General features: G+C 46.6%; 1 protein-coding gene across 1 annotated transcript in view; it reads right to left on the bottom strand.

Annotated features, from left to right (window-relative positions):
* Nucleotides 1–727: 727 nt before the first annotated feature.
* AKAP1 (A-kinase anchoring protein 1) overlaps nucleotides 728–20830 on the bottom strand; it is a 53736-nt gene continuing 33633 nt past the window's right edge. The window contains exons 3-11 of the mRNA XM_055001105.1: nucleotides 20339–20442; nucleotides 18211–18337; nucleotides 17141–17268; nucleotides 16020–16197; nucleotides 14101–14251; nucleotides 13026–13093; nucleotides 11958–12031; nucleotides 11645–11710; nucleotides 728–2024 (exon numbers count right to left, since the gene is read on the bottom strand). Coding sequence (XP_054857080.1) covers nucleotides 1962–2024; nucleotides 11645–11710; nucleotides 11958–12031; nucleotides 13026–13093; nucleotides 14101–14251; nucleotides 16020–16197; nucleotides 17141–17268; nucleotides 18211–18337; nucleotides 20339–20442 — 959 coding nt within the window. The 3' untranslated portion in view covers nucleotides 728–1961. The remainder of the gene's footprint in view (nucleotides 2025–11644; nucleotides 11711–11957; nucleotides 12032–13025; nucleotides 13094–14100; nucleotides 14252–16019; nucleotides 16198–17140; nucleotides 17269–18210; nucleotides 18338–20338; nucleotides 20443–20830) is intronic.

Here is a 20830-nt window from a genome sequence, read left to right on the forward strand (position 1 = left end):
AGGAAGGGTTTTGCCAATTCTCAAGATGCTGGATTCTCTTCCCAGGACAGACAATGTACCCAACACTGAGAATTCCTGAACACAGACGCACAGACCCCTCTGCTTGCCACGGTGTCTGAAGATGAGCCCCTATTGATCCTCTCTAAATAGTTAAGAATTCATGCTGAAATGAACTGCAAGATGGTTGTTTTGAATACATTCAAAGGCAACTAGCTGTGGGACATAGTGAAATCAACCAGTTTTAAAGGGATTCGTTTGTGAAGTCTGAACATCTGATCCCGATGAAGGCAGGAGCACGCAACATTTGTATGCTGTACCACTTACAGAACTCTAAGTCCTCTCATGATGTTGTTGCATAAGCGCACTGAATTCTCCGGGAAAAAACAAGAAGCACCTAACTAAAGTCAGAAATTCACCCTCTTTAATCAGAATTAGTCTGTGGGTCTTGTGTACACATGACACAAGATCTTCTCAGAAAGAGAAATTACTTGCAACAAAGATGAGAAATTCTGCTGAAGACCTACCTTTCTGAAAAGGAGCTCAGGGCAACATATTCCACGCCCCGCCCCATTTCATTTTCACAAACACCCTCAAAGACAAGTTACCCCAGTACAACGCACAGCTGGCCTCAGCTTTGGAGCAGAGTTTCTATTTTAACCCAGTCCAGGCCTCACACCGACCATTTTCAAGTATCTTTTCCACCAATAATAATACCCAACTCAAAAGCCATGTTTAAATTCATGTATGTTTTAATGGTATTAAATTAACTTAAATTATTTGATTCTTTTTTTAAATTCCACATTTGAAACCAATCTAAAGAGGAGCAAAGAGAGCAAGACACACCACTGCAATATTAATTCCAAATGTTACCCTCCCCCCTCTTTTTTGAAGTCAGATCTGTACAACAAAGTAGTAGCAAAGAGTCTGTATATTACTGTCCATCCCATTCAGCAAGCTAGCGGAAACAGTCATCCTATACATAAGAGTGCAAAAGGCCCCCACAGCTTCCAGCACTTCGCTGCACTGATATAAGCCAAATCATTCTTAATTACAGAGGACATTTCGGTGTAAAAAAGTTGATTTCATTTTATGTTCCCTTTTAGGTTTTTTTCTCCAGTGTTATTCCCCCCTCTTGTACAAAATATTACAATATTTTTATATATATTTACATAGGTTGTTGCACAGCTAGAAAACTGGAATCCTATCTATCAGGCTTGGCAATCAATTTTTGTTTGTTTAAGCATGATCTGGGGATTTAAAAAAAGATTGCTGCTATCATGGTTTATTTAATCAGTTTAAGGAGTCTGCAAAATGGCAGTTGCTTTTTCTTGCACAAACTGAGCCTTAATTATAAAACCAAGTCAACAACAAAAACAGTACCACAATGATGGTTCTCCATTCATTTTCCAGCTACTACCATCAAGCTGACTACAGCCAACACGTTTGGAAATTCAGAAAAACATGGGGCTGTGCGCTCCCAGAACTCCAGCCCTTTCCTTTACTTATTGCTGGTCTGAAGAGATCTTTGCTTCCAAGCAGGATTATCTCAAATGTTAATGCAGCAGTCAGTCTGACAATGGGTGTGTGTGTTCAACACACAAGTTTAAATCCATGGCAATTTCCCATCCTACCCTGACAGGATTTTTCATTCATATATACTTTTTTTTAATCTTTTGGACCCAGGTAAGGGAGAGAAGAAAAAAATTAGGCTTCAGAGATACAGTATCTTTATGGCTTATGGTTTAACTCCCTTCCTTGCGACAAAATGAAGTACACAGGTGGAAAAATGCATAACTATCAGATGAACATATTGGATCAGACCAGATGTGCCAACAGCATATGCTTTGTGTGTTGAAAGGGATCGCCAAACCTGATTCTGAAACAGTGCCAACACACACACAAAGGCAATATAAAGGAGTGGACAAGGGAGACAACTAGTCAGGAGAACACCAGCGCCTTTCCTAGTAGCTTTCAATCCACTTCGCGAACCCTCTTTCCACCATGGTCCGGTTTATAGACACCAACTGGAAGAGAGGAAAACGATTTAAGTTGCCTCATGCAAGGAAAGCCTCTTTATGGGTTTACATGACAATCAAGGAAGGAGAATGGCGTAAGAAGAAGCCTGCTGTGTATAACATACTCATGTCTTCAGATAATTGCTACCATAAGACAATGATACCATAATGAAGAATATCTCAGTTCCTCAGAGTGGCTTGCTTGCTCTTGCACCACAAACCCTAAGGATTTTGTTTTATAAATTTACTCTAAAAATTCTGACATTAGCACTAGGGGTGGGTGGGTGGGAGCGGAGCTGCAACTATACAGAAATATGGACAGGATGTAACACCTGGTACAGCATTCAGCTTCTTAGAGATTTGTCTAAATACTGAACACAAGTTTCTAGCCCTTCAGCCTTACTGGGGAGCAATGCCTGTTGATCTAAAAGCCAGGCAGGCTAAGTCAAGGAATTCCAGTGCAGGACGGTCATGGGGAAGACTGGTAGGCAGGTCAGAACAGCAGGTCTCACAGAGATGCGCTTGGCAGCCTCCTGCGTGGGTGGGTACTTGAAGCTCACTGGGGACATGAACAGGGCACCTTAACAGCTTATGGCCTACCACGTACCAGTTCCTCAGCTTTGGTCTCTCTGAACACAAGTAGTACAGATTTGCCGAAAAACAGTGTTGCGCTTACCTGTAACTGTTGTTCACAGAGCTCTTCTGTGCAGGCACACCTGGGCACACACAGCAGGCCTGCCGATCGGAGATTTCTAAGCTATCTATTAATCGAAGAGTTTGACAATCCCTGTCTTTGGAGTTCTGACAAAAAGTCTAAGATGTGATCTAATGAACATTCAGTGGCATTAATGTCTCTTTTTTCTGCCCACGCAGTGAACCTTCCCCACTTCCAAGCCACAGGACTGTCTGGTGGATGGGCGTCTGGCCTATCCACCAGAGCTACATCTGGGGAAACCCCTTACGGTGTTATTAACCACGCTGTCAACCGGAGCTTGTCCACATCGTGATGCAGTGTCCCTTTTCAGGACAACAGGTCTGGTACATCGGGTAAGTGGAGAATCTTGTTGTTGGCCAGTTTCAACAGGCTGTGGAACCACAGCTGCCTGGGCCAATATGGGGCTAACAGTATTATCTTGGTGTTCTCTGACTGTATCTTGCTCACTACCCGTGCAAGTAGGGGAATAGGTGGGAAAGCATCATACAGATGTCCTGACCTGCTCAGCTGGAACGCAACTCACGAAGAACCCTTTCCCTGGCCGCCTCTTGAGCAAAACCATTTGGTCTTCCAATTTTCTTTTGTTGTGAATAAATCTACATCTGGGAATCCCCATTGTTGAAAAATAGGGACTATGTACTTGTCTCGAATGGCCCAATCATGTGGGTTTACACCTAACCTGCCTGAGTCTGTCTGCAATAGTATTGTCTGTTCCCAGTACGTGTACCGCACTGATGCCAATGTTTTGACCTATGGCCCAAGTCCACAGTGACATGTCCTCTTTGCAGAGTGTCCGGGAGGTAGTGCCTCCTTGCTTGTTTAAGTAAAACATTGCACTGGAGTTGTCTGTGAGAATCTGCACATTTCTTCCTTTCACTACATCTGTAAATGAAACTAAGATATAATAGATAGCTCTTTATTCTAATAAATTTATGTGGAAACCACCTTTCATTGGGTTCCCATGGGCATAGGGCCCCTCACAGTGTGCACTCTAACCTGTGTTTGATGCATCTGTGGTGATAGAAACTTCTGCTATGGTATGTCTGAATTGGACCCCTTTAAACAAATGCTCAGCCATGAGCCACCATTGAAGGGACTTCAAAATTGTTCTGGGAATGTTAAACTTCCTCTCTTGCGAGACCGATTCCCCATGAAACACTGAAATAAACCATAATTGCAGTTCCCTCATTCATAACCTTGCAAAGGGAGCGACTGCCGTGGTGGACACCAGAAGCCCTAATAAGGTCTGAATTCCCCCTGCTGGTAGGAAACGGCATTCCTGAAAAATCCAAATTATCCCTTTTATCTTTCTTGCCCTCTCTTCAGGTAAAATAGCCTTGTTGGCTGAACCACCCGCTGTTGCAACTATGAACTGGATTTGTTTAGTTGGCTCTAATCTAGATTTTTTCTGGTTTACGAAAAGACCTAGTTGCAAGCAGGTACACAAGGTTACTGTCACTTATCTAAATGCTCCTCCTTGCCAGAGGCAGAGCAGAAGCACCTGGGCTGAGGCCAGAGCACATGGTGGAGAGCTGCGGCTAGAAGGCAAGGGGTTGTGGTCTTTCTGCCCTTTTGCCCTTTGCCTTTCCTAGCTACTGTGTGAGAAGCGGAGGGTGAGTGGGTTCTGTGTAGCTTGCTAGAGAGTGCTCCTGGTTAAGTTCTGTGTGGGGCTGTTGGGGGCTGAGGGAATTGCTGTTGTTTGCTGCTGGTTGCTGTTGCTCTTGGTTACAAGCCCCGCCCCCTCGTGTCCTGGGCCCCTGCTGGGCTAGGCAGGGAGTGACCTTTTGAAACAAAAGGCTCCTCCTCGCCAGAGGCATGAGCCTTTGGCACGAGCCCAAGGGCTCTTGGCCTGTGGCTCTTAGCCTGGGGATCTGCCTGGGGGACCTGAAACTCTGCTGGTATACTGGTTCTGCTGGTACTCTAGGTATATATTTGGAAGGCAATCCTGTCTACTGAAGCCCCCTTCGCAGTCACCTGCATGGAGTGTGTCATGTTTGTTTTTCTCCCAGAAGAGAAGACAGAGTTCACTTGCCAGAAGTGTAAGCTGGTCAGAGTTTTGGAAGAAAAGGTTCAGAGCCTGGAGGAGAGGATCACCACCCTTCAGGAGATCAAGGAGGGAGAGGATTTTATGGACAACAGCCTGGGGGCTCCGCACAGCCAAGAAGAGGAAAGTCAAGGAGGAGAAGAAAGAGTCAATCTCCCTTCTGAGCCTACTCTCAGATCTACGGTACAAACCCAAAGACATCATCGAAGAAGATGCTCTGGTCCACTTGAGCTCAAGAATCACTTTGAAGTGCTAGAGATGGTGACGGAGATGAGAGTGGAAGGAGAACTGCAAAGATCTGGAAGAGGGAGTACAGAAGACATGGGGCCACATGGAAGTGGAAAAAAAGGGAAGGTGGTGGTTGTTGGGGACTCTTTGCTCAGGGGTATGGAACGCCATGTCTCTAGGCCAGATCCCCAATCCCGAGAGATGTGTTGCTTGCCGGGGGCCAGAATTCAGGATACTACCGACTGGCTGCCGAAACTCATCAAGCCTGCTGATAAGTACCCGTTTGTGCTGATTCATGTGGGAACGAATGACACAGCTGCGAATACTGTTGCAAGAATTAAAGAGGATTATGAAGCTCTTGGAAGGCAGCTGAAGACATAGGGGGCTCAGGTGGTATTCTCTTCTATCCTTCTAGTCACAGGGAGAGGAGCACGCAGGGAGCAGACCATACTTGAGGTGAATCGCTGGCTGAGATGATGGTGCCGGCAGGAGCGCTTTGGGTTCTGGAACCATGGGATAGGTTTTCTTAGAGAAGGCCTTCTAGCACATGATGGGCTTCACCTCTCAAGGGCAGGGAAGAAAACGTTTGGAACGAACCTGGAGAACTTCATCAGGAGAGCTTTAAACTGATGCCACAAAGGGCAGGGGATGATCGACATGGGGACTTCAGTGATGAAGTGAACACAGTGGGGACCCACCTGGGTAGGAAAGGTCAAAGAAAGGTACAAGGCTACAAGTGTCTATATACCAATGCCCAAAGTATGGGTAATAAGAAAGAAGAGCTTGAGCTTCTATTGCAAACAGAGGGCTATGATATAGTAGGAATTACTGAGACTTGGTGGGATGATTCCCATGACTGGAATGTGCTAGTGGATGGGTATGAGTTGTTCAAGAAAAACCGGAAGGGTAGAAGAGGAGGTGGAGTGGCGTTGTATGTGAGGAGAGGGCTTGATTGTCAAGAAGTTATGGAGAATGGGGCGGACAGCCCAGTGGAAAGCATATGGGTAGAAATAAGGGAAGGACAAAGGGTATTATTGTTGGAGTCTGCTACAGACCACCTGACAAGCGAGAAGAAATGGATGCTGCCCTCTTTGAACGGATTGGTAGAGTATCCAGACATCAGAACCTTGTAATTATGGGTGACTTCAACTTCCCCGATGTGTGCTGGGAGACAGGCTCAGCAGAGCATCATGAATCACGCAATTTCCTGACCTGCCTTGCCGATAACTTCCTTTTTCAAAAGGTGGAGGAAGCTACAAGGGGCTTGGCTGTACTAGACTTGATATTAACCAACAGGGAAGAATTGGTAGATGAGATGAAGGTGGTGAGGACGTTTGGGGGAAGTGACCATGTCCTCCTTGAATTCCAGTTGCTGTGGGGGGCCAAGGACGTTCGTAGCCAGACTCGTAGGTTAGATTTTCGTAGGGCCAACTTCGATGAACTCAGAGGCTTGATGAGAGTCATTCTGTGGGGGAGTGTGCTGGAAGGGAAAGGAGCGAGTGAAGGGTGGGCCCTTTTCAAACATGAGCTTTTGCAAGCTCAAGCCCTCACTATCCCAGCAAGACGGAAACATGGTAAGGGCTCCAAGAAACCCATGTGGATGTACAGAGAGCTCCAGAATAAGCTAAGGGAGAAAAAGGAAATGTTCAGGAAATGGAGAGAAGGACAGACCTCTAAAGAGGAGTATATGAGGGTTACTAGGTACTGCAGATCAGCCATCAGAGAGGCCAAAGCTCAGTACGAGCTGGGTCTGGCCAGGAGGGCTCGCTACAATAAGAAAAACTTCTACAGATATGTGAGAACCAAACGCAAGGTAAAAGAGGCAATTGGACCGCTGTTGGGAGTAGATGGAGAAACTCTGATGCAGGACAGAGAAAAAGCAGACAGGCTTAATGACTTTTTTGCCTCTGTTTTCTCCCTGAAGAACTCAGGCACATCTAGAGATAGTAGAAAATGTGGCAGGACACCTGAGTGGCTAGTTGACATTGACAGAGAGGTAGAGGAGAGGCATCTGGCTGCACTGGATGAATACAAATCCCCTGGGCTGGATGGGGTGCACCCAAGAGAGCTGAAAGAACTTTCTAGAGAACTTGCAGAACCCCTGTCCATCATCTTCAAGGCCTCCTGGAGGACTGGGGATGTGCCACAAGATTGGAGAAGAGTGAATGTTATCCCAATCTTTAAGAAAGGGAGGAAGGATGACCCGGGAAACTACAGGCCGGTCAGTCTGACTTCTGTTGCTGGGAAGATATTAGAACAGATTTTAAAGGGATCAATCTGTAAGCATCTGAAGGACTGCTCAGTGATCCGGGGAAGTCAGCATGGTTTTGTTCCTAACAGATCTTGCCAGACCAACCTGGTTTCCTTCTTTGATCGACTGACCAGCTTACTGGATCGGGGGAACTCTGTTGACGTGATTTATCTGGATTTCAGTAAAGCTTTTGATAAGGTCCCCCATGACATTCTGATGGGCAAACTGGAAGACTGTGGACTGGACTATAGGACAGTTCGGTGGATAGGGAACTGGTTGAAGGACCGCACTCAAAGAGTGGTGGTCAATGGCATTTCATCAGATTGGAGGGAGGTGTCCAGTGGGGTGCCGCAGGGCTCGGTTTTGGCCCTGGTACTTTTCAATATTTTTATCAATGATCTGGATGAAAGAGTGGAAGGGCTGCTCATTAAATCTGCTGATGATACCAAATTGGGAGGAGTAGCAAACACCCAAGAAGATAGAATTAAAATTCAACAAGACCTGAATACTCTGGAGAAGTGGGCAGCTGTGAATAGGATGCAATTCAACAAAGACAAGTGCACAGTATTACATCTGGGCCACAAAAATGGGAAGCACAAATACTGGATGGGGGATACACTTTGGGCAGTAGTATATGGGAAAGGGATCTTGGGGTAAGAGTGGACTGTAAACTAAATATGAGCAGTCAGTGTGATGCGGTGGCAAAAAAGGCTAATTCAATCTTGGGTTGTATCAAAGGGGCCATAGCGTCAAAATCGCAGGAGGTCATAGCCCCTCTCTATACTGCCTTGGTCAGGCCACACCTGGAGTATTGTGTGCAGTTCTGGAGGCCTCACTTCAAAAAGGATGTGGACAAAATCGAGAGGGTGCAGAGGAGAGCGACAAGAATGATCAGGGGTCTGGAGACTAAGCCCTACGAGGTAAGGCTGAGGGCCTTGGGAATGTTTAGTTTGGAGAAGAGGAGGTTGAGGGGGGACATGATTGCTCTCTTTAAATATTTGAAAGGCTGTCATTTGGAGGAGGGCAAGGAGCTGTTCCAGTTGGCAGCAAAGGGTAGGACCCAAAGCAATGGGCTTAAATTACATGCACAAACGTACCGGCTGGATATTAGGAAGAACTTTTTCACGGTCAGAGTAGTTCAAAAGTGGAATCAGCTGCCTAGGGAGGTGGTGAGCTCCCCTTCACTGGCAGTTTTCAAGAAGAGGCTGGATGAATACTTGTCAGAGATGCTTTAGGCTGATCCTGCACGGGGCAGGGGGTTGGACTAGATGGTCTGTATGGCCCCTTCCAACTCTTATGATTCTATGATTCTATCTATGGACCTCCTCCTCCGACATACCTGTAATGAGCCAATTGTCCAGGTAGGGATAAAGAGGACATTCTAATGTTCAAAGGTGGGCAATAACCACCGCCATGCACTTAGTGAAAACACGTGGTGCAGTAGATAAACCAAAAGGAAAGGCCCCAATATTGGAAAATCTCACCTTCCTATATAAATCTAGGGAACTTCCTATGCGCTGGGTGAACAGAGACATGGAAGTAAGCATCCTTAAGGTCTAATACAGCGAACCAACAATCTCTTGCCAACTGTGTCAAGACTGTGTGTAAAGTTGTCATCCAGAATTTTTGAGTGGTAATAAATTTATTCAGATCCCTCACGTCTAGAATGGGTCTATGTTCCCCATCCTTCTCATCCACTAAAAAGAACCTTGAATAGATACTTAGTTTTGTTTCTTCTTTTTAGACGGGTTGTATTGTACCCTTATCCATTAGTGCTTTCAGTTCCACCACCAGTTCTGGTCGTTTCTGACTTTCTGAGCAATTAGGAAGACTCAGACATGGGGAACAATCAAACTCAACTTTATAACCTTCAAGAACAATATTCAGAACCCATGTATCAGTGGCGATAAGAGCACCATGCATCACAGGATGGTAACAGCCTTTCACCAAAGGTGGGTTCTGGACCCTGGTCTAGTCAGAACTGCTTGGTGCCTTGATGCTGATCCTTGGGCTGATGCGATTGTGGCCCCTGCCTAGGTCTGTGGGGCTGCTTCCTTTTTGCGAAGCCCTCTTAATTGCCCTGGTAAGACCTTTGGGAAGGATATGCGTATCCCTGATAGGGCTGGAAGCGATAAGACTTCCCTTTGTATTGAGATTCTTGTCTGAACTGTCTTCCTTGGCTTTGCTGTGTTGGCGGGAGGATGCCATAGGAATGTGCTGTCTGACGATCTTTCCTTTTCTGGGATAGGTAATCATCCGTCCTTTCTGAAAAGAGCATCTTCCCCTCCAAGGGCAAGTCTTCCACCTCCGCACGTGTCTCGGCGGGTAGTGCTGTTGCACGCAGCCATGCAGGCCTTCTCGGTACCCCCGCAGATGGCAGGGATCTCACCGAGATGTCAGCAGCATCACGTCCAGCGTTCATTTGATGCCTGGCAAGCCTCAATGCTTCCCCTTGAATGACTCTGGCCAGAGACCTCGGCTCTTCTGGCAACTTGTCATGGAAGGCAGCTGCTTTGCTCCAAAGAAAAATTCGGCATGCTCCCATCATTGCATTGTCATTTGCAATGTTTATGTTCAAGGCAGCTGAAGAACAGTTTTCTTCCTATGGCATCCACTTTGTTTCCTTCTTTATCAGAAGGGGTGGAGTGTGGGCCTTGTCTCGGGTGTGTCTGCATTTCCTCAGTTACAAGCGAGGAGGGTGGAGGATGTGCCAACAGAGGCTCTCAGCCTTCTTAGTGGTGGCTATAGCCGATGCGCGTTTCTCTGGAAGAGCATTCATCATCTCAGCTCGTCCCTCGATGATGAGGAAAGCTACGTTAGATGTAGAGCCTGAGTAGAGATCCTTGAGAAGCTTATCTTTGGGCTTGGGTTCAGTTGAGGAGATATCTGTCTCCAAGGATCCTCATGAGTTGCTCTGTATACACCCGGAAATCATCCATAGGCCATGTGTTTCCCGTGTCCCCCACTGTCTCATCTGGTGATGGGTCTGAGCGGTTACTAGGACTGTCTGCGGCCAGGTATGGGTCAGGACCAGCTTCTGATTCAGAAAACTGGAAAGCCCTCCTGGAGCTGGAGAAGGAAAGTTGTCTCCTCAATGGTCTTGGAGACAGTTCCCTGGGCCATACGTTTGTGGGGTATGCTCCCCCAGTGCCCACCTCACAGTAAGGTCTGTTAGTATGTCTGGAATAACTCCTTCTAGACAACAGTTGAGTGGGGAGATCAATATCTCCCGTGTGAGATCTCTCCTGACAAGCTTGGTGACAAGTGTCCTGGAGCACACTGAAGACGTCCTGGAGTGCACTGAAGGAGTATGGGGAGGTTTGATAAGCAGGACCTACTAGACAAGCCATCCACTCCTAGGAGGTGTCCCAGGAATATCCTCCTTAGGGGCCAGATGTTTGGTCTTCCTTCTCTTCTTCCTAGGAGGCTCTTCCTCAGAAATTGCTTCTCTGCCAGATGGTTCTGACGTAGCCTGGAAAGGAGTCTTGGAGGCTTTTGACTGTTGGGTCCGGTGCATCGGATCCGATAGCATTGGAGACCGTGGATTCGATTTATCAGGTTGGGCTCAGGTCAGTTCCGTCAAGCTCTATGTTTTGAGCAGCATCGGTTCTGTCTGTCCTGGTTGGATCCGAGTCGATTCCAGTGCACTTAATGCCTCAAGTGATATGGAATGGAACTCCGAGGAGTTCTCAACTCCAAAGAGCTGGGTCATGGATTCAACGGGGGCTTCGGATCTGAAAGCTTGGTGCCATCCGGCTGCCTGGTTTGGCCGCCTTTGGAGATGATCCCGCAACAGCTAAGGCTTTCTCCCACAACGACGTCTTTAATCAGACAGCCCTCTCAGCCCTTGCTTTTGGGGTAAAGCTTTGGCAATGCCTACAGGATTGGGGATTATGCCCTTCTCCTAAGCAGATCAAACATAATGAATGCCCATCCGTTTTGGTCATCTTAGTGTTGCAACTTGCACAATGCGCTTGAACAAGGCTTTATCAGCCATCGTACTCACTCTGCTTGATGAAAAACAATAAAAGAGAAAAAATGCTACAAATGCAATGAAGCTTCGATGACAGTCTCAGCTAAGAACCTCTCTAACCGGTGGCAAAAGAGGAACTGAGGGTACGAGGGGTGCCCTGCCTCCCTAAGGGGCTGTTTCGGTGGGAAAACAGCCACGCAAGTGCACGAGAGGTGAGGGCGCCCTCTAGTGGTTTTAAAAGAATATAGCTATGAAATCTCCGATCGTCAGAACTGCACACGTGCAGCGTCATGTGGGACTGCACAAGAAGACCGAAAATGAACCTACATTCTTTACTCCAACCTAGGAAATAAGCGTCAGATTTCTGGGCACACGCTGAGAATTTTCATCTGCACACTTTTTCTGGTAGTCCTCCTACCTCATCTCCCATCATGCTCCACAGCTGTATCAAAGGCAGCCCCGTCACACTGTCATAATTGGTAACCTGGAAAGAGAGATGCCAATTAACACCCATGAAGAGATGGGCTGTTTCGAGAAGGAGCATGACAGCAGCACTCTGGCAGGAAGCTGTCTGAAACAGAGCACCTAAAGGCTCAGGAGGGGCAGCTCCAGGGTCAACACCAGCCCCGTCCGATCTTCACTCCATCCCCTCCCCAAAAGTGACTCTTGGGCAGAAGCCAGCCATAGTTCTGTACGGGGATTCGCTAAACATACCACTCCAGTGAGCGTACCTGTGCCAGCAACGGCGTGCCTCGAGTCATTTCGCTAACCGCTGTGTCAGCTTCTGATGAAAAGTGGTCTTCATCTTTGATGCAGCGGGGAGGGAGAAGGGATGAAAGAAAAAGTCACTCTGAGAATCGGCTGAACCTACTGTCAAGGCAACGTTGAACACAGAGGAAAAACTGATGCTATAATAGTTACTTTAAAATGTTATGTTACCTTTCCACCCAAATAGTGTCTCCGAAGGCAGAAAATAATTGCATACGGTATACCCGCCCCCCCGGACTTCACTACTTCCCTCACTGCAGTCCAGTTCATTGTCCGAATGCTGCCTTCCTCTACACAAGAGCTCTCCCTGCATGTAGACAGCCAGCACGCCAAGGAGGAAACGACAAGGTGCCTAAGGATCCTCTTTATCACTCTCCTACTTCTGAGCTTTGTGCATTGGAGGAACAGCTTCCAAGCAGGGAGGTAAACGACAGCATTTAGCGTGATTGACTTCATACCTCATGCAGCATCTTGAGTCTCCTCAGCTAACACAAAGATTAGGAAACGTTTGCTGTTCTTTCTTCCAAATGGGGATCTGGGGTCCTTTTCCCTCCCCCCCCTCAGATACACAGACGGGGGGGGGGAACGCACCTGCTTGTGAGCTGGAGGGTGCCTCCCATTTTATGATCTGCAAGCTACCATTTTCTCACATAACCTAGTAAGTACAGTAACCTCTACCTTATTTTTACTGACTTCGTTTATACCTTGCGCCTTCCTCCCCATTAGAGACCCAAAGCAGCTAACATAATTCTCCTCTCCTGCATTTTATCCTCACAACAACCCTGTGAGGTACAGCACCTGTGTAACCAGAAGCAGCAGCGCCTAAGCTCAAATATGCAATCCTGCATAAATCCCTCCCCCTGGTGTGCACACGGGTCTCTCAACCGAACGGCTGCAGAGGGCCCAATCCACAGAACGTGACTGCAAAGCATCATTCACATAGCCTGGATTAAGCTTTTCATACCTTCCCTAAACATTGTATTCAAAATATACACAACTACATAAGCCCCAAACGCCCAAGCCTGCATTACCTGGAAGGGGCACTATGTTGTCCAACAGGACTTCAGCTCCTTGGAAAGGGAGTGTTACAAAGTCAGACCTTTAAAAAACACAAAAAGTGTCTAATACAAGAAATATTTATTAGTAGCATGTTGCGACACAGGATGACAGCGTGTGTTGTGATACAGAGGCCTGGGTCCAGACTACATTTCCTGCTTATTCATGGCATTTCCCTCAGTGGAACAGAGTTTTCCTGCTTCCCACGTCCTGCTGCCACCTAAATCCCACACCTTGGGGAGGGATCCTGGTTTAGCAGCAGGGCATCTGCCTTGCGGGCAGGTCTCAAGATCAATCCCCAACAACTCCAGTTGAAAAGGACCAGGCAGCAGGTGACGTGAAAGACCTCAACCTAAGTCTACCTGGAGAGGTGCTGCCAGTCAGAGTAGACAATATGGAATCTGATAGCCTGACTCAGAAGAAAGCAGCCTCATGCGTTCACCTTAAACTACAGTGCATTTAATAAACCCGCCAGATAAGTCCCTGTTGCCTAAACTTCTGAAAGTCAAGGCAAGACATCTTTTCTTAACTGAAACTTGGGCATTCTTCTCACTTGTATAAAGAGGATCAGAATAAAACAATTACCAACTTGAAGAAGATCAGCAACTCATGCAGAGATTAATAGGCTGCCTCCTCTGCAGGCAGAGGGTGCAGCTGCACAACCAACCCCGGTACAGGTACTTTGGAAGAAGGCACAGACACAGCTCTCCCCATGGGGAAGGGGTAAAATGCATGGGGAGAATGCTTGAAACACACAGAAGACGTACTTTTACTTTTGTCTTACAGCAATGCGGCTTCAAGTTCAATGAAACAGGACATGAAGTGTGTGTCTCCCCCCACCCCCAAATCAGCCTGACTTTCCTGACCACCACACCTGCCACCAGATACCAAAAAGAATGGATAGCTTTTGCACAGAGAAAGACACACAAGAAACGCAGGGCTTAATTGGCAATCTAAAGTCAGCAAGCCATTCAAGGTTCACACCACCTTTCCCTCTGCACTTTTTTTTTAAACACGGAGCAGAGAAATGTGGAATTCCACCCTGCTCACCTGATCTGCCTGAGCGTGTCGATTTTGACTCTCTCATATCCACCGTAGTCCACGTATCTGATCTCCACTTCACCAGCATCTTTGAAGTAGCCAACGACTTGCGCTCGCCACCAGGCACCATCCATGCCAGGGGCAGCACAGACTACGCCAACTGCAGGAGGACCATTGAGAAGGGGGTTAGTGTGCCCCTCCCCCAAAGAAGAATACCCTACAAACTGATTCCCAGAACTGGCAAGAGGCCAGGATGACAGACCACCACGAAAAGGAACCAGTGAAATCTTCCACAGAGGGGAATCAAAACCGGAGCTGCAACCCACCAGTTACTGACATCATTGGTTAACTCAAGTTGGTTGTACTTGACACCCACTCAGAAAAACAACTTAAGGAGATTCCTATTTGCATAATTTTTAATTTTAATTCATTACATTTATATTCTGCCCTCCCCGCATCAGCGGGCATAAATAAAGATGTGAAAGTTCTGTAAACGCTGAAGCCACAGAAAAACAGTTTTTCCTGCAACAGGAAAAGTGGGATATACGTATTTTGATTCATAAATAAAAGTAAATAGTTAAAGAGATGCCTTCAACTTGGAAGGTCTCGGTATCCCAAGCAAACATGGCAGTGTGTCTCCAAGTGGGCCTACATATACGCAGGAGTTTTCCTCTCCACCGAGAGGCTCTCAGAAGTTGATTTTGTTCTTGTAAACCAGGAAGAACCAAAACTGGAAGACTTTTACTCCACTGATCAGTGATATTTGACTCTACGAAATGCAATTAAGAGAGCCAAACGCCATCAAATTACGCAACTAAGTATTACTGGTAATTGACATGTTGATAGATAATCCATAAAATTTCTGCAGCATGAACACTGGTTGTCAAGTGCCACAACACAAGGAAGTGCCACAACACAAGGTTACACAGTCAAAAATATACACAAGAGTAACTTGTGCAATTGTTCTAGCTCTCTGGCATAAATCTATGCACCCTTTACATTTCGATTCCTGGCAACAGTTCCCTCTCTCATTCCCCTTTCTGTAAAACATCTCTATGAAACATTTTTTGTCCCAGAATAGGCTTTGCTTGCCTTTCTCTTCAACTTAAAAGTTATCATTTTCTTTTTAAAAGAACCGTATTTGATTTTGTACTGAGCCCATTTGGTTCTGGAGCTACCTGTTGCACATCCCTGCTCTAATGCCACAACTTCCAAGATCCCAGGGTTATAAAACACTTGGCTAACCTCTGAGTTTCTGCATGACAGCAAAAGTGATCGCCCCGATAGTGGTCAGTGACAGCAACACTTTCTTCTTTCTACTAGACAACACTTGCTGCTTATAGCAGAGCTGTGGCTGATAACTGCATTAGAAGTGTCCGGAACCACTCAACTGATTTATGCCAACAAGTCACTGGAGATCTACAGCACTCCATTCACATCAAAGAGCTACTAGAATTTCTGTTCCAAAGTCTTCATTGCTTCGCCCCTCTGTGGCATCAGAACAGGTCAGCCAATGGCAAAGAAGCAACGCAGGCAGAGGTCAGAGAACAAAGGAGACTAGGGCAGCTATGTGGTTTGATGACAGACTGTTTGATACTGATGAATCTAGTCTGAAAAAAAGATCTTTGTTCCACATATGTCTGGATAAGCGTGTGTGCAAGTACACAGCATGGAGATCCTAAACCTAGATTGCTTATTAATTCTCACTGCTAACCCTCAAAGGTAGGACAGAGCAGATGAGGCTACGAGATGGGCATGGTCTGCCTGGGTGGATGCAGGGAGAAAGCAACTTGCCCAGGAAGGAATCTGGAGCAGTGACCACAGTTTATTCTTTGCCACTGTGAGGATATCAGCTCCCACCAAGGCCCAGCCAGCTTCACATATTTCCTTCTAAGAAGTCCCAGGAAATCACGTTGCAAGGTGCTTACCTTCCACAGGCGTTGGCATAGTCGGAATTCCAGGCTGGGAATAGCAGAGGTACATCTGCTCGTCTAAGCTACGCAGGACATGAAAAGTGGGGTGCGTGTGCTGCTGTACAAAGAGATGCCCAGCGTTGACTTGATTAACCACTATTACTTCCACCGTGACTCCGTCGGGAAGCATGAGCTGCCACAGAGGAAGGAGAGAATCTATTTACTTTTTTACTTATGTATTACACACACATGTGCGTACCACACATCAGGAAGGGGACTCACAGGACAAAGGAAATGCAAGATGCCTCCAAGAGGGAGCTTTGTGGTTGCTACCACCAACCTAGTTTGCTCATACTCTGATGCTGCAACTAGGATATTGTTACCATTTCGGACTGTTTCCTACAGGACCCTAAACAACAGCCGCAGCTGGCCATGCTGCATGGATTTTTCCAGTCTGCACAGGAGCTCTCGGCTGTTCGATATTGTGTCTAGGCAAACTCAGTGTAGCTAGTTCCAGGGCTTTTTTCCAACACAAGTCAGCAGCACAAAGCTGCAACAACACAACTTGGGAGAACGGGCTGCTATAATGCAGATGTCTAAAAGCTGCAGCACAAACAAGATGCAAGAGAGAAAAGAACCTTTTGATTTGCCCAAAGGAAAAGCTGTTTAGGTAGCAGAGGCAGGCCACAGTTTCTGACCCAAGAGTACTCTCTTGCTCCACTTAATATTTTCCCTAAAACGTCTGGTACCACGGGCAGCGGTACTTAAAAACAGGAACCACATTTTACTTTACACGCAACGAGATGTAGTTTCCCCCTACTACGGAGGTTTACAGCGCAATCCTAAGCAGAGTTACTCCAGTCTAAGCCCACTGAAACGAATGGGCTTAGAAGGGAGTAACTCTGCTTAGGACTGCACTGCTAGTTTATTAACATCAGGCTTGTCATCCCCTAGGATTCACTCCAGTAGGTAAGACACCTGCCCCCAAGGACAAGCCTGTGTCCTGCAAGCCCACACAGAATCCAGGATCTGTTATCTGCCTGCAAGAAACGGTGTGATGCAACAACCTGACCTTGACAAGTTAGTGACTTGGCTTCTTTAAAGGCACACACAGGGAAACCAGAGTCCATCCTTACCCAGGAAGTCATAGGGAGGGAATGCAGGGGCATTGCAGGAGGGGGCAGAGCATAGACATTGGCGAGGCTCAAATCTTTGAACTTCTTGCCAATCAAATTCAAGGCTTTGTCAACATTTTGCTGGGAGCCTAAGCAGAAAAGAGAAGCAGCAATTATTGTATAAGCATAAACCCAGAAGGTTCAAAGCAAACTGTCACAACGACCTTACACTTGAGACTGAGAACCGTGTACAGCTGTTATTAATACAAGTGAATAACAGTTCATTTGTATACCACTTTTCTGGACAGATTAGAACCCACTCAAAGCTGTGAATAAAGCCAGTGTTATTATCCCCACAATACAGCTGGTGAGCTGGGGCTGAAAGGAGTGGCTTACCTGAGGCCACCTGGTGATTTCACAGAAGTTGTAAGAGTCAAACCACCAAAGCGCTGCAAAGCAGCTCAACCACTACAGTATACCAGCTCTACACCTGCGCACGTAACAGTCAACCAGGCAGGGAGATTTGAACAACGGCAGGTAAGTCTGTGGCAGAGACGGAATTTGAACCCAAACTGTCCAAGGTCTAGGCCTCCATGCTATCTAGAGAACCTCATTGGCCCTTAAATTGTTATACTACTACTTTATCCCCCCCACCCCAGCCCTTTAAAGTGTGTTGAGCTGAAGACAACCAGTGGCCCAGGACATGCAGTGGACTTGAATGCAAAGCGGAGAGTAGAATTTAGGCCTCCCTGACTCTAGGGAGACACTAACGCACTGACAGTACGTAGGGAGACAGCAGTACCAGTTTCTGTAACACTCTTCATTTGCAGGACTGGATGGAACCCGAAATAGCTGGGGGAGGAGGCACAAGTGGGGCAGCCAGCTTAAGTTGATCTTTGATCTTTGAAATGGGCAGGTTTCAGGTTTGTACGGCTGCTAACTGTCCTGGAAGCACGTGTGCCTAAATACCCCACAACCCCCCCCCACTGCAACCTGCAGGTGTTTTGAGCAAATCGGGCGTGCCATTGAATGAACTCATCATACTAGCTGATGTTCCCGCTAGATCCCTAAAGGGATCCATCCCACCTCACCTTCTATATGGCAGATCTGGAAATCCTGAGCATAAGAAACTGTCGAAATGTAGATCTTGGCACCAGACGCTTGTTTCAGGAAGCTCACGTACCGCCCCTGCTTACCGATTAGCCGTCCAACTAAATGCTACAGGGAAAGGACACACAGAAATCACTAGAGAAGATAACCTTTTCAGAGGGCGAAACCTGAAACGGCCGACACAGTGGCCATAAACCGAACGCAATTCAACACAAGAATTTGCACAGAATCGAAGCTATTCCTTGGGTCAGAGTGGCAGCAAGTCTATCTGGCAACACTACAGGGTTCCCAGTCTAGAACACATGCTTATAAAGCAGTAATAAAGAATCGAGTGATTCCTGATGATCTGGAAACATTAGATCATCAGGCAGAAAGAGATAATTAAATGGTTTCCAAAGAGGAGTCATTTAACTCCAAGTAATAGTTTTGCCACTGAAGGAAGCAGAGTGGGACAAAGACCTTTCAGCATCTGGGTCTTTACACAGGAAGATCCAGCAGGGACAGGATATTGCTGCATGTTACTGAACCCAACTTAAGCCACATAGTAACAAGCAAGGGTTGGGAAACCTTGCCAGTTTAGACTGGTGGACTTCCAAGGACATCTGTCCTTTAGCTACAGAAGTGCCAGAAATCCAACCTGCAACTCAGAGGATTGTGGCCCAGTGGTAGAGTGCTTGCTCTGCATGCACAAGGTCCTAGGTTCAATTCCCAGCATCTCCACCTAAATATCTCAAGCAGCAAGTACTGGGAATCTCTGCTCAAGAGCCTGGAAAACCTCTGCCAAGTATGACCCGGCAATACTCAACAGTTTCGGAGAAATGCATTCAAACAGGCTGTGGATTTAAAAAAAAAATAGAGCTGTGTTTTTACTGCAGACAGAGCAAATAATTTGCTCTAGTTCCAGTTGCTGCCACCACCTCTACACCAGATTGTAGTTGCAACCAATCAGGCAGCAAAGCAGGCGGAAGCTTTATGCTTTGGCTCCTGCCAAAAATCGGAAGGGAGGAAGCCTCTTTCATGTTACTAATGTACCCCCCTTTCCATCTTTCGTTGTTCACAGCAGTGGCACCTTTCTCCTGTGCAAGGCGGTCACTGAATAATTTGGGCTATATACTTGCTGCATTTAAACTGACTTCAGCTTTGCTTCACCTGTTTTGGTTGCTGTAAACTGCTTCAAGCTCCCCAGTGGACTGGGCAGAAGGACATACATTGCAGAAGACAGAAAGAAGGTGCTTCTAACAGATGGAAGAATATCCATCTCTGAACTCTGAAAATGAACAGGGTGCAGGGGAGAATGCTAACCCCTTGCTAAATTCACCCAGCTAGTTAGCAGGCCTTACTGCTGAATTGGGTGGAAGGGAAAAATGTCACGCCCCAACCACTGCTTTCTGGCATAGACCCCAACAGCTCCTGACTGGCTGACAAAATACAACAAGCCTCGTAAATGTTCCCATTTGCAAAATGCCTTTGCAAAATCAGGTCTGGTTCACATAAAGCATTTGGTAGTAGAATGGACGGCACCATTTTGAACTACAGGTGGCAGATGACGTTTTGGAAAGCTCCCATACGTTAAGACTCCATGTGCAACTGTTTACATTTGGCAGAGGGCATTCCAAAAGAATATCTACCATCTACAGCTTGAAGTGGTGCAGTCCATTCTACCACCGTATTCCTGGCCATGCGGGAACCAGGCTTAGAACCTGTAGCTTTGGCGTAACTCCATTCCTCTCCCAAACCTGTACAGTAGCCAGAATCTTTTCCCCCAGGACATGCTTCAGTAGACGCCAAATGTGATCCCTCCCTAGACACGCCCTTTCCCACTACTCCCAACAGCTGTACCTGCTCTGTTTTGAACACTAGAAGAAATGTGAGTGTTCTGAAGTTTAAGTATTGCTTGACCAATGGTCCACACGCTAACTGGACACACACGGGTGTTGCAAGCTGCAAGCCTGGCTAAAGTTGCGAAATCCCACCAGCATTTCCGCTCATTTGGGCCAACCTATTCAGCAACCCACTACCTGAATTATTCTGTTCATGATGCAGCCATATGCAAAGCAAGTTTGTGTTACTGCCAGTGAGACGCCATCAGAGGAATAGTTTGATTATTACCTTTGGTACCTCAATCTCCCAGATAACAAACTCCGCCTTATTTGATTCAGCTCCCAAGTTCTGGCAACCGCTGTCCACAGAATCCATGCTATTTACATCTGAACCTATTTTTTAAAAAAGAAAAACACAGCACTGAGACAGACTGGACAGCTCGGAGATGAAAGAAGGTGCATTTTTCTGAATCGCAGAACCCAAGAATCCCACTGGAGGGTGCTTCTTACATTTCTTATGCCTGCAACGATAAACAGAAACACTGCCTAGCACTGGGGTCCACAGCTTTTTACACTTAACGAACCAAACAATGTGAAAATTCAGAGCCAAAGATCAGAGGGCCACCCTAAGGAAGCCCATTCACCTAGCTGAAAACATACAACCTACAAGTGATAATTGACATGCAGATTAATAAGCCTGTAACATTTCCAGAGCCTAAAGCTTGTTGTTCTTAGTCCTTAATAAGGAACTGGCACACACAAGGTCACACAACAACCAATA

This window comes from Eublepharis macularius, chromosome 17 (assembly GCF_028583425.1).
Source record: "Eublepharis macularius isolate TG4126 chromosome 17, MPM_Emac_v1.0, whole genome shotgun sequence".
Lineage (NCBI taxonomy): Eukaryota > Metazoa > Chordata > Lepidosauria > Squamata > Eublepharidae > Eublepharis > Eublepharis macularius.